The sequence below is a fragment of the Phoxinus phoxinus genome (assembly GCF_949152265.1).
Source record: "Phoxinus phoxinus genome assembly, chromosome: 23".
In the NCBI taxonomy this organism is placed as follows: domain Eukaryota; kingdom Metazoa; phylum Chordata; class Actinopteri; order Cypriniformes; family Leuciscidae; genus Phoxinus; species Phoxinus phoxinus.
The window spans coordinates 21,947,265-21,961,263 of NC_136898.1; the positions used below are offsets into that span (position 1 = coordinate 21,947,265).

The 13,999-nt window shown below is 37.6% G+C and overlaps 1 protein-coding gene across 2 annotated transcripts in view; it reads right to left on the bottom strand.

The window, feature by feature from the left end:
• Positions 1 to 223: 223 nt before the first annotated feature.
• The window catches only part of trappc13 (trafficking protein particle complex subunit 13), a 23,810-nt gene continuing 10,034 nt past the window's right edge, over positions 224 to 13,999 (bottom strand). The window contains exons 5-14 of one of the 2 annotated variants that reach the window (XM_079599999.1): positions 13,450 to 13,534; positions 13,233 to 13,360; positions 12,162 to 12,234; positions 11,846 to 11,890; positions 11,459 to 11,476; positions 8,087 to 8,220; positions 2,975 to 3,173; positions 2,219 to 2,319; positions 1,995 to 2,142; positions 224 to 600 (exon numbers count right to left, since the gene is read on the bottom strand). In XM_079599999.1, the coding sequence (XP_079456125.1) occupies positions 493 to 600; positions 1,995 to 2,142; positions 2,219 to 2,319; positions 2,975 to 3,173; positions 8,087 to 8,220; positions 11,459 to 11,476; positions 11,846 to 11,890; positions 12,162 to 12,234; positions 13,233 to 13,360; positions 13,450 to 13,534 (1,039 nt within the window). In that variant the 3' untranslated portion in view covers positions 224 to 492. The remainder of the gene's footprint in view (positions 601 to 1,994; positions 2,143 to 2,218; positions 2,320 to 2,974; positions 3,174 to 8,086; positions 8,221 to 11,458; positions 11,477 to 11,845; positions 11,891 to 12,161; positions 12,235 to 13,232; positions 13,361 to 13,449; positions 13,535 to 13,999) is intronic. The other variant, XM_079600000.1, reaches the window with a different exon arrangement.

Consider the following 13,999-nt stretch of genomic DNA (forward strand, 5'->3'; position numbering starts at 1 on the left):
GTCATTTTATTCACCGGTAATGACAACAAAATCTTGCTATAATAAGCATATTCATAATCTCAGCATTTGCGATTTTCTTTTGCATGCTCCATAATCTGATATTTGCCGTCAGATGAGTGATTGAAGCCTATGTAATATGCTTATAAAACACAGAGCTGTATAATGTTTTGTCAAAAAAAACAATGTTAATAAATGTGTCTCGAAATCATTCTGTCGATATCAGCAGCGTTCTTTGCGGCAAAACATCATGATATTTATCACTTATCATCACACTGTTGTATACCAAACCTTATACATGTTTTAACTCACTACATAAGCTGATTTTTAATTTACATTTTATTTACATTGACAGTTAAAATCATGATGAAGGGCTTTAAAAATGACATTTTAAAACAACATTAAAGGTAAAGAGCAGAAGGTGTTATATTAATAGATGCAGAACAGATGGGAAGTTGGTCCATTGACACAGACAGTGCAAAATGCCACAAGGGTTCAACTCTCTGGACTCGTGTAAGGACACACCACGCAGACCTGGGCGATGTCATCATATTCATACGTTCTTTTCAGGAAAGTGTCCGTTAGCCTCAGTCCAGATATGCTCTAAAAGAAGAACAGAAATTACATAGATGTATCATGAATCCTACATCATAATTCATTTCATTTTTGCTACTGTACCTCTGGTGCTGTTCGCTCATTTTTGACCAATTTTTTTTTTTTAATTGACATTTCTTTTACTTCATTGGAATGGTACGAAACTTGGTAACTTAGGTGCTGCACACAATCTGACCGAAAGCTCTTCTTTTTTTTGAGATATCAATGTCAAATTTGGAGCTCAACTTGTTTCGATTTTTGGCTTTGATTTTCCTGCAGTTCTAGAGTAACATGTGATTTTGAAAATATATATCTCATATAAAAATTGAAAATACTATTTTTGTGCATTTTTCATAGCAACACACGTAAAATGATGTTACTTTTTTGAAGTTAACTTTTTTTTTTAAAGTTTTTCACTTCAGCAATAATCTGCCATGTGTCGTCTTTGAAAATAGATCAAACTTAAGTCTGCGCTCTAAAGCATTCAAGATTTACCACACTTTAAAGGAACACTCCACTTTTGTTGGACATAGGCTCATTTTCCAACTCCTCTAGAGTTAAACAGTTTTACCGTTTTTGAATCCATTCAGCCGATCTCCGCGTCTGGCGGTAGCACTTTTAGCATAGCTTAGCATAGATCATTGAATCTGATTAGACCGTTAGCATCTCTCTCAAAAAAATGACCAAAGAGTTTCGATATTTTTCCTATTTAAAACTTGGCTCTTCTGTAGTTACATCATGTACTAAGACCGACAGAAAATGAAAATGCCGTACCAGCAGCGCAATGATATTACGCAGCGCCTGAAAATAGTCCCCAGCTTTTTTTGGGGCTGCTGGTACGGCAGCAGTTCCCTGATTATTACGCAGAAATGAGAGTATAGTTCCTAGTCATATTGGCCTAGAAAATCACAACTTTTAATTTTCTGTCAGCCTTAGTACACGATGTAACTACAAAAGAGTCAAGTTTTAAACTTTTGTCATTTTCAATGATTGTCAGATTCAATGATCTATGCTAAGCTATGCTAAAAGTGCTACTGCCAGACCCGGAGATCGGCTGAATTGATTCGAAAACGGTAAAACTCAACTATTTAACTCTAGGGGAGTTGGAAAATGAGCCTATTGCCAAAAAAAGTGGAGTCACTGGAGTGTTCCTTTAAGTTGGAAATTTAATTTTAAGGTCTATGCTCAAAAAGTGAATAAATGGATTATAAATACAGCGTACTGCTGTAGAGATAAATACATAAATACATAAATACTGCTGTTATGATCGACCCCTTGCATTACATGCCAAATTACTAACTATTGCTAACCTGAATTTGAATTTAAGTAGCAAACTTTGCTCGAATCTAAAAAAAAAGTAAAAGCCCACTGAAGCCTCAATCATCAGGCCAGCTGGAGTGTACCTGTAAGCCCTGAACGGACGACAGGAGCCTGAGAGGAATGGACAGCGAGGCGCTGGGGCTGAGTTTACCCAGCTGTCTGCCGGACACCCCACACCAGTGCACGGAGCGCGTGTTGCACATCTCCAGGACCAGATCCATGGTCCTCTCACTGACAACAGGAACACCAGCGGTTAAAACGCACACAGTTCATCTGTAACCTGACAGGCTCTCAGCCATGCTCTGACCTGCAGTTGGTGATTTTACAGGTGATGTCGAACGGCTCCTCTAGGTTGACCGTGTCCGGGATGAACTCGAGGGAAAGCCTGACATCCCCGTAACCAGGAGCCTGCAAGAGAAGGCCGAATGAGCTGCGTCCTGTGTAACATACAGTTCATACCGTATTTTCCGGACTATAAGTCGCACTTTTTTTCATTGTTTGGCTGGTCCTGCGACTTATATATCAAAATTAATTCATACAGACTGAGATGAACTAAGAGAAAACATTACCGTCTGCAGCCGCGAGAGGGCGCTCTAGTTGGCGGAGTTGTTCAGAAGCGACACAGAGGAAGAACTCAATGGATTCAGTGTTGAGGAATGAGATCGGGAGCTTGGTGAACTTGCTGACCAAAAACTTGTTGGACTCGCTGGCTAATGTTAATTTAGCATATTCAGCCTCCCAGGAGTATGTTCTGTGTGCTATTGTGTCGCTGAATAACTGTTAATGTGTTACGTTAACATACCGGACACCTATTCAGCCTGTTGTTCTGTGTGCTATTGTGTAGTTGAATAATTCACTTGCCTTTCCAGATTAAATGTGTGTTCTTGGTCTTGGATTTTGTGAAATAAATTTCTAAATAAATGCGACTTATAGTCCAGTGCGACTTATATACGTTTTTTTCCTCTTCATGATGCATTTTTTGACTGATGCGACTTATACTCCGGAAAATACGGTAGTTTAACTCTAGTGACTGAGCAATTCTTTGTTTTCTAGTCTAATGTACCATTCTCTGTAGCTGGCTGGTCTGTAGACGTCCTCTCTCCCCGAGGTTGGTTTTCCAGACAATGTCCAGTTTGCCGATGACCGTCACCCCCTTGATGACCCCGGCCTTCTCCGCAAACTCTGGCTTGGGCTTCAGACAGTACAAATACTGCCTCGTGTCCAAGGGCTGCAGATACGACATCTTCCCGAACGTCGACTCGCTGCACAGATCCAAGAAAAAGTTCAATAATGTCAACAAGTCTGTTGCTGCACCATTTACAGCTGTTCAGCAAATGTCATTTCAACAGGAAGTGAACACGATTGGGAATTTTGGTTCGAGTTGGTCGCATGAATTCCTGATGTTGACCAACAGAAAGCTGCTTCTGTGCGAGCTGTGCTTTATACTTCACTACTCTATTACAATAGACAATGGGCCTTTTCTGTCCACGAAATGAAGCCCAGATTTGCTCGTGACCACACTTTAACTCTACAAGAACATTCAAGTTTCAACTATTAACAGGAATCTTCTGGTTTAAAGGAATAGTTCACTTAAAAATTAAACTTCTGTCATCATTTCTTCACCCTCAACTCAACATGTATGAGTTTCTTTCTTCAGCTGAACACAAAAGAAGATGTTTTGAAGAATGTCTGTAACCCCATTGACTTCAATAGTAGGGAAAAAAATACTATGCAAGTCAATGGGGTCCAACTGTCTGGTTACTGACATTCTTCAAAACATCTTCCTTTGTGTTCAGCAGAAGAAACTCATGACTGAATTTTCAAGTCAACTATTCCTTTAAACTCAATTAACAACAATTGTGATATGGAAGCTTGTTTCCACCACAGAATAAAAAATAAAAAAGGTAATTGCGACTTTACATCTTACAATTAGGGGTGTGACGGTTAGTATATAACCGTGAGACCGACGGTTATAGTTAAACACCGTCATTAGAACTCTATAACCGCCAAAACCGTGTTATTAAAATATTTTTTACAAACATAAAAAACAAACAAAAAATAAATAAATTTTTAGATAGGATCATAATATGCGCAATACATCGGGAGACATGGTTTTTACCACTTAATGAAGTTTTGTTTTGTAAATCGTCAGAAATGATTTTTACCACTTCATATAAATTTTGCTTTGTAAGCCTTTCCTTAAAGCGAATTTCGTTTTGTACAAATTGTACCTTAATTTTAATAAATGTTTCATCAACCAATTGCATGTATTTAATAATATAGCAGACAATATAATAACCGTGACATGGAGGAGCCGGCCAGTGTTGCCAGATTGGGCGGGTTCCCGCCCAATTGGGCGGTTTTGAATTTGATTGTGCGGGTAAAAAAGGGTTTGGGCGGGTGGACAAAATTTGGGCTGGTTTGGGGTCAGTTCGGCGGTTTTCAAACATCTACATTTTAAAGTATAATTGGTTAAAAAACTAAACTAAAGTGTGCATGTAGTGCATAAAATCGGTCATCATGACATTACCACACACACACACACACACACGCAGCGCAGAGTCAGCTGGCGTTGGTGTTGACGTCACCGACGAGCACGCACTTTCAGCCAATCAACGAGGGATCAGCAGGAAGACGCGATTTAGCGCGATAACTTGTAGCTGTATATTCAAGTGATCGCTAATGCCAAAGTGACATGCAGTAAATTGCATCTACAGTAAAAATGTAGATAGTGAGCAAGTCTATAAACGTACACATGTGGGGGTTGATGACTTGATGGTGAATAACTGAGAGGAGAGCACAGTTGAATTACTTGAATTGAAACTGAATATGGGACGACTCAGAGTCATTTCCATGGTCATGTCATGTGCACACTAGCCTAACCAGACATCTGCCATTTTTACACCGTCCAGACTGCATGCACTCTTGTCCCTGAAAGCTGCTGAAAAAGGTTTGAATCAACGATGAATCAGTTTTGACTGCTAAATTCTGCGTTATGTTCTGCAATGTGTTCTTGCGAGGGCTAAAGTCATTGTTCATTTCTTGATTGCCGTTTTGACAGTGTCCACCTCGACATTTAAAGTCATATTTGCCAATTCTCCTTGATTATTGCCCTGGTTTGATGCGTTTTCCTTGGAAATTTATTTATTTTTAATTTTTAATTTACCATCGTTATTTTGTTTTAAGGAGATACAAATTGTGCTTATCAACCTTGAATGACATGGCCATACAATTATATCACATTATTTTGGTAGTAAAATTTTGGGCGGTTTTTTCTTGGAGTGGGCGGGTTTTGGTGAGCTTTTGGGCTGGTAATCACCGTCCCAATCTGGCAACACTGGAGCCGGCGCGCCGCGTTCACTTGCATTGCGTTGTGAACGCGCATCATATCGTAAATGAATGAAACTATGCCTATGCCTCATGCATTAGCATTAAATATCTTTGCTACATCCTTTCTTGACGGGTGCGGCTTTGAGAAATCTTGGAGATCTCCCTAATAAACGGAGGTCTGAAATATCTGCCCCTTTACCGATCAGAGCGCGCGCTGACACGGAGTTAACCCGCTATCTCCAAGAAGAACCAATTGACTCTACGGCTAATCCACTAGCATGGTGGGGAGACACACGCTATCCGCTCTTAGCAAAATTGGCACGTAAATACATGTGTATTTGTGCTACAAGCACAGCATCAGAGCGAGTTTTTAGCACTGCGGGTAACATATCTACCCCAGTCAGATCGCCCCAAACCGAGTAAAGTGAACATGTTGATGTTCCTGTCACGGAACTTTGAAGTCGAAAAAGATTAGGAATTTAAAATGTCATTGCCCTTTTTTTGTTTCCTGTATTTAGTTAGTTTAATTAAGGTATTATCACAACAATCGTTGTTCGACTTTTTTTTTCTTTGATAAAGGTAGGCTATGTAGATTTTATCATTTGTAATTTAGGCCTACTCATTCATTTTTATGCAGCTCTTATATAATTTAAGCAGCCTACGTTTTTAAAAGGATTTGTTTAGTGTGTGTGATTTATTTAAAACAAAGCATGTTCATTGCTTTTTTTTTTTTAAAGGATTTTTAAAAAAAAACGACGGTTATGTTACTTTTTTTTTTTAAAGGATTTAAAAAAAAACCCGACGGTTATGTTACGAACCGTCACATTTGACTCACATCATAACCGTCATCACCAATTCTGAAACCGGCACACCCCTACTTACAATTCTGACTTTTTACCTCAGGGGCCGGTTTCACAAAGCTATTTTAGACCGGCCTATAGTGTAAGACAAGTCTAAAATTTGCTCATAGACTAGTCTAATGCAAGTTAGACTGTTTCACAAAAATAAAGACTTGACTTAATTTAGACCCAAAAAATTACACCCCTTACCCCCAGGCTAACTTAGGTCTAAGACTCAATGTTACCTTGGCAACCAGCAGTAACAATCAGTTACATCACAAACAGCCAAAAGAAAAGGGAAAATGGCTCATCATTTGTGGTTTGCAGAGGACGTTATGGAGAGCTATGAGAGAAGGGAAAGGGTTTTAGGGACTGCAGTAACCTTCTGGAAATATACAATAATGAGGACTTCATCGGTTGGTCAAGGAAGCTATACCGAGTCTGACAGATGAATTAAATCCAAATTAAACATTTCTTCTTGTTGCTACATTCTCCGCTAAATTTCCCCAAGTAAAATGTCCTTGTAACTGTTCTACTCCTCCAACAAACACATACTTTCCGCTGGGGTAAACTGCACTGAGCGGTTGAATGCGCTTACTCGAGCCGCCATGTTTTTTTGTTTTGAAAAGTGTCTTATTTTACCCAGAATGCATTGCAGTGTAGTCCTACTTAAGATAGTCAAAGTCTTAAGTGCTTTGTGCAACGGTCTGATTTAGATGTCTATCTGAAGTCTGACTATCTACTATATTTGAGCCATTGTCAAAGTCTATCTTTGTGAAACCGGCCCCAGAATTGCATGATATTGAAAGATTTTGTATTTTCAGTCATAATAATAATTTACATTGTGACTGTGTATCAGATGTCATCCACTCTGTCTGTGTCTGCAAAGGTGTGTGCCAAATGGCCCATTCAGATGTATGGTCCATAGAAACTGAATCAGCATTGCTCAGAGTGGATTAGCAAGTTAGATCGATCTCCTGTGGGAGGTCCTAACAGGTTTTTATTGTTTGTAGCCCATAGGCTATGTCTTCATGTATAAAGTTCTGTCTCACAAGCAGAACTTTGGGTTAAGATTGTTGAAGGGCGACATGATAACATCGCTGCTGAAGGACTGCTACACTACAAACCTTCAATAAACAAGAACTCTGGTCAAGCTTACTTATTTTATGTATTGGAGAAATCTAATACATTGGCGAGCCACCCATACCACTGGTCGGCCAAATACAGCAAAATCTAACAATATAAAGTCGCAATTGCGAATTTTATAGTCAGAATTGTGTGATATAAAGTTGCAAATTGTGTGTTATAAAGTCAGAATTGTGAGATATAAACTGCTAAATCTGAGGAAAAAAATATATTTTTTACCTTAGAATTGGACTTCATAACACTGAATTGCGAGTTTATATCTCACAATTCTGAGAAAAGATGTCTATATAATAATATGCTAGATATAAACTCGCAATTGTGAGATAAAAAGTCGCAATTGTCTTTTAAAATGTTTTATTCTGTGGCGTAAACAAGCTTCCAAATTGTATTGAACCCAATACACTTAAATAAACCTACACTACTGTTCAAATGTTTGGATTGAGTAAAACTGGTAATGTTTACTGGTAATGTCCATTTGATCAAAATTACAGGAAAAACTGTAATATTGTGCAATATAATTATACATTTTTAAAAAACTTTTCTATGTGAATATACTGTATGTTAAACTGTAATTTATTCCTGTGATCAAAGCTGAATTTTCAGCATCATTACTCCAGTCTTCAGTGTCACATGATCCTCCAGAAATCACTTTAATATGATGATTACATGCTCAAGAAATATTTATGATTATGATCAATGTTGAAAACAGTGCTGCTTCATATGAGGAAACTGATAAATTTTTTCAAGATTTTTGGGTGAATAGAAACAAGTTCAATATTTGAAATATTACGATCACTTTATGGTCTACTTACTGAATAAAAGTAGCAATTTCTATAATAAACCGTAACAGCAAGGCTTACCTGTCGTCCACAGAGGACACAGCGTTGAGCTCGGTCACGTTGTACATCAGAGAAGGTTCCAGAGACACTTTCTCCATGAACATCGGGGACGTAGTGATGTTCTGGATCTGTGCCTCGAGGAACACCTCATCCGTCTGTAGGGTCAAAGGTCAAACGCATCACATCTGGGGTGCGTTTCCCAAAGCCAACTATGGTCGCGAGTTACCAATAGAGTTCAATAGAAAATGCGATCATAGTTGGCCTTTACTCAGCCCTGGTCAGATTTCATGCAGTATTGTACTGTATGTTCATAAATTAATATTTTATACTTTATTTGAATGGCACTGAATTGAATCATCGATGTTTAAAGATCTTTGAATGCGGCCCATAAAAATCAAGTTCTTCAGACACATTTAAGTGGAATTTATTGCATTTTTTCAGAGAGGTGTATAAAGCGCAGTTTGTCCATTAGTGTTATTTTGAGTCGGAGGTTAGTTCATGCCTGTGGATCAACAGAAGTGTTATTGATACTGCATGAAGAAAAGAACCCATGCCAAGCCCGATTCATTCAATAGCCCAGAAATCAAGCCGTTTGGCAAATATGCATATGAAATTAGACTATATCACGTCACCCTAAAGAAGCCTTTTAACTCATCACACCATTATTATTGATATAAAACTGTCAACATGGTTTTTGGAATTAAAAATAAAATAAAAAGTGATTTAAACCGGTCAAAGAAAGCATGAGTTGGTCTAAAAGATGATGAGAAACAAGCGTCAGGAAGAGTGAGTGTTGCTTCGGTTCAGCGCTGCTGAGAGTGAGCAGTGGAGGACAAGCACTGAGACCAAACAAGCAAAGGAAAACAGAAAAACATATTCCTCATCTCATTGTTGGTTTACATATTTCTTTTATTATGTGGATTGCCAATTTAAAAATTATAACTTTTTTTGGTTAAATTTAAGGACATTTTCTATTTTCAAATAACATTGATTTAATTTATAACAATAAACACTGTAAAAATAAATGTTGTTACTGTAGAGGTTTGATCTTTCTGTCTGTCCATCTATTTATCCATCCATCCATCAATCTATATCAATCCATCCATCCATCCATCAATCTATATCAATCCATCCATCTATCCATCAATCTATATCAATCCATCCATCTATCCATCAATCTATATCAATCCATCCATCTATCCATCAATATATATCAATCCATCCATCAATCTATATCAATACATCCAATCCATATCCATCCATCCATCCATTCCATATCCATCCATCCATCAATCTATATCAATCCATCCATCTATCCATCAATCTATATCAATCCATTCATCTATCCATCAATCTATATCAATCCATCCATCAATTTATATCCATCCATCCAATCCATATCCATCCATCCAATCCATATCCATCCATCCATCCAATCCATATCCATCCAATCCATATCCATCCATCCATCCAATCCATATCCATCCAATCCATATCCATCCATCCATCCAATCCATACATCCAATCCATATCCATCCAATCCATATCCATCCAATCCATATCCATCCATCCAATCCATATCCATCCATCTATATCCATCCATCCATCCATCCATCCAATCCCTATCCATCAATCTATATCCATCCATCCATCCATCCATCCATTTATATCCATTCATCCATATATCTATAAACATCCATCCATCAATCAATCCATCCATCCATATATCCATATCGATCCATCCATCCATATCCATCCATCTATCTATATCCATCCATCCATCTATATCCATCCATCCATATCCATCCATCCATCTATATCCATCCATCCAATCCATATCCATCCATCCATCCATCCATCTATATCCATCCATCCAATCCATATCGATCCATCCATCCATATCCATCCATATCGATCCATCCATCCATATCCAATCCATATCCATCCATCCAATCTATATCCATCCATCCATCCATCCATCCATCCATCCATCTATATCCAATCCATAGCCATCCATCCATCCATCCAATCTATATCCATCCATCAATCCATATCCATCCATCCATCCAATCCATATCCATCCATCCATTCAATCCATATCCATCCAATCCATATCCATCCATCCATCCAATCCAATCCATACATCCAATCCATATCCATATCCATCCATCCATCCAATCCATACATCCAATCCATATCCATCCATCCATCTATATCCATCCATCCATCCAATCCCTATCCATCAATCTATATCCATCCATCCATATATCTATAAACATCCATCCATCAATCCATCCATATTCATCCATCCATCTATATCCATCCATCCAATCCATATCCATCCATATCCATCCATCCATCTATATCCATCCATCCAATCCATATCCATCCATATCCATCCATCCATCTATATCCATCCATCCAATCCATATCGATCCATCCATCCATACAATCCATATCCATCCATCCAATCTATATCCATCCATCCATCCATCTATATCCAATCCATAGCCATCCATCCATCCAATCTATATCCATCCATCCATCCATCTATATCCAATCCATAGCCACCCATCCAATCCATATCCATCCATCCAATCAATCCATCGATATATATCCCTCCATCAATCCACAAGGGGGCCTCAGCTAGCTCTGTGGGGGTCACGTCATATTTTGAGCAATGAGCATTAAATAAAAGTCCTTAACTTTTTTCTGTTCAAAATGTACAAAATGTATATAATGAGAGTTCATCATGAATCCATTTCCAATCCGTGTTTTTGTCTTATCCTGAACCACTATGGTACTCCTATAATAAGTGTTTACATTGGGACTATTTTACACTGGTTCGGATCGCTGCCACTGTGGAGTAGCCCAGTGCCTGCGTGACTCGTCATAGACGTACACAGAGAGTAGTAGTTTCGGCTACAATGTTCTTCCGAAAGACGCATTATTCTGTTAATAAACGCAAGTTTATTATCGCTCGTTATAGCGCCAAAGGCATCAAAAATAAAGCCTCACATTAAAAAAAACCTAACAAATAACATGCAAGTATTGAGACCCCAGACAGAAGTCATTTAGAAAAAAGCTATTCAGGCGTTCTTTAGGCTCCTGCTGTAGGTAATGTAGCCTTTCTAAAATCTTGCCAACAGATAATACAGTAACTCAGTGTCGTCTAACACAAATTAAATAAAGGTTTTGGCAAAAAATTATGAATTGGAAAAATAACTTTAACTAATAGCACAGGTCTGGATTTCTCAACCAGTGCTGTCCTGTTATCTGAATATCAAAATACTTTTCATATGTTTTGCCCTTGCTTGTTCCAAAGGCTCAGGAGAAGAAAAGAAACAGGTTATGCTGAAAAAAAAAGTTGCAATGAGAAAGAAAAACAATTACCACGGAACTGAGGTCACTCTAATGGAGGAATAAAACACAAAAATAAACATTAGAGAAGTGAAGGTTACATGCACCAGAAAATGACAATGTCAGTTTTCTTCTTGAGGCAGCATAACCGTGAACAAAACAGTGAATTATGAATGAAACACACACACACACTACTTACAAAAGGGATATCAAATGAAACAAATGTATAAAATGGGATCTTAAAAAGCATGGCCTCACTATATATTATTTCAAAAGCTGTGCAGAGAGGAAGATAAACAGTATGACCATGAAAAATACTATATTATACTATAAGTGAGTCATTTGCTTTTGTGTATGTTCTCTAAATATTAGAGAGAAAAAAACACATTTAACAGCTCAAACTGGGAAATGTAAACTTACCTCGGCATTGTAGAATTTGGTCTTTACATCTAGAGGCTTGAGAACCTGGTTCAAAATAGAGTTAAAACTGAAGTTTGAGCTGCAGTTTGATTCCACGTCAACAGAATCCATGTCAAATTGAATTTATCACACAACTCAAGACTGCTTTCGGTGACCTAGCTTCGGTTCTTCAACTCTGCTGATGTGCAAAGCAGCATGAGATCTCATGCTCGAGTTCAAATGTCAAGCTTCAGTGTAAATTAAAAGTCTCGGCTCGGTGCAAAGTGGTTTGCGTCGAGCTGGCATCCAATCACAGAGCGGGAGGAAATGAGCTCACCTGAAATTTGAAGAACTTTCTAAAGTAGAGCTTCTCTCCAGTCTGAGTGGTGTAACTGACAGCACAGACCAAGCTGGAATCAGACGATCAGACACAAACATGGTGAGGACAACAGCGTGCTGTGTACATCTCTAATTCTTGATGGATTTGATCTATATATGGTAGCAACGTGAACATGCAACAGCATTTGCAACCAATTTTACCAGTAAATTGAGTAATTTAGAGGATATCAAATCCAAAGATGTTGGGGCGGGACTTGAATTTACCCATTGAAGTTAATTGGATTGCGAAAAATGGGTGTGGTCAGAACTGAGTGTGAATATTTTAATCGATTTGACAACACTAAAAAAAATACTAATCTTGATTAAATCACATCTAAATAAAAAAGGTTTATATAATATTTGTGTGTGTGTGTTTATATATATATATATATATATATATATATATATATATACACACTGTACAAACATGCACAGTATGTATATGTGTGCGTATGTACGGTACACACGTGTAAGCATGTATATATATATATAAATAAATATATATATGTGTGTGTGTATGTTTATATATATACACTGTGTATATATATATATATATATATATGACAAATATAATATAAATACACGCATATTATACAAAAAAACTTTTGTTAGATGCGATTAATCGTTTTTGACAACACTATTTTTTAAATATTTTTTGTAGTATTTATTACAATTTTTAATTTTACGTTTTATTTAAATGTTTATTTAAGTTACAGTAATTTTGTTATGAGTATTTGTAATTTTTATATTTCCATTCAGATCAGTGATTTTAGTACTTCAACTTATTTACTTCAGTTAGGCTGCAAAGGAAACATTTCAAATTTTCCATTTCAGTTGTTTTTAAAAACATTTTTGTTTTTAAAGTTTAAGTTTTTCTAGTAATATTTATTTTTGATTTCATTTCAGCTTTATTAAAATTCCCGAAAAAAAATTTTTTAATCGGTTTACTTTTTTGTTAACAACATTAGATTGTGGAGAACTACTCCATTGGATTTATTTTTTGACGTTTGGAGTGTCAGAAGTAACGCACATGTGTGTCCCGATCTCCTTGACTTCATGATGGATGACATCATCGATGCAGGACTCTGGCTTGAGCTCTGAAACGGCCGAGTTTGAAGCGGACAGATTTAACCTCTGGGAGCTGGTCTGCAGGTCTGCCTGCGAACAGAGACAATCGTGGGATAGTAGCGAGACACCAAAACCGACACAACTACATTAGGCTTTCATTACTTCCCGTGAGCCGTTACCTTTACGAGAATGTCTTTGACCACTTGACTGCTGTCGTTGTGCACGCTGATGTAACTGGAGAAGGTCTCGCCAAGGAAAATATTTCTGTACGGGAAATGGTGAGAATGCATTTTTCGCATCACTGGAACGTTTTGGGATTCACATGGGCATGTGGCACTTTCCACTAATAGGACACAGAAAAGGACCAGCAGAAAGTGTTGATCTTTCACCTCAGGAGGAGGTCACACCAAATAATAGAATTATTTTATATTCGGGTTATGAGACATTTTAATTTTGTAATGTTACAAAAATACATGCCTATATGGAGGTTTTTTTGTACCGTTTGATTTGTGTGAGCATTTTCCTGTGAGCAAAATTACATGTGATTTAGGATGGGATTATAGATATTTGATGAGTTTAAAACTAGCTTATGAGAAGGGTTATTAGGTGAAAATAATAAAGTGGATGGACGGATATATAGACGGACGGATGGATGGATATATAGACGGATGGATGGATATATAGACGGATGGATGGATATATAGACGGATAGACAGATGGATAGACGGA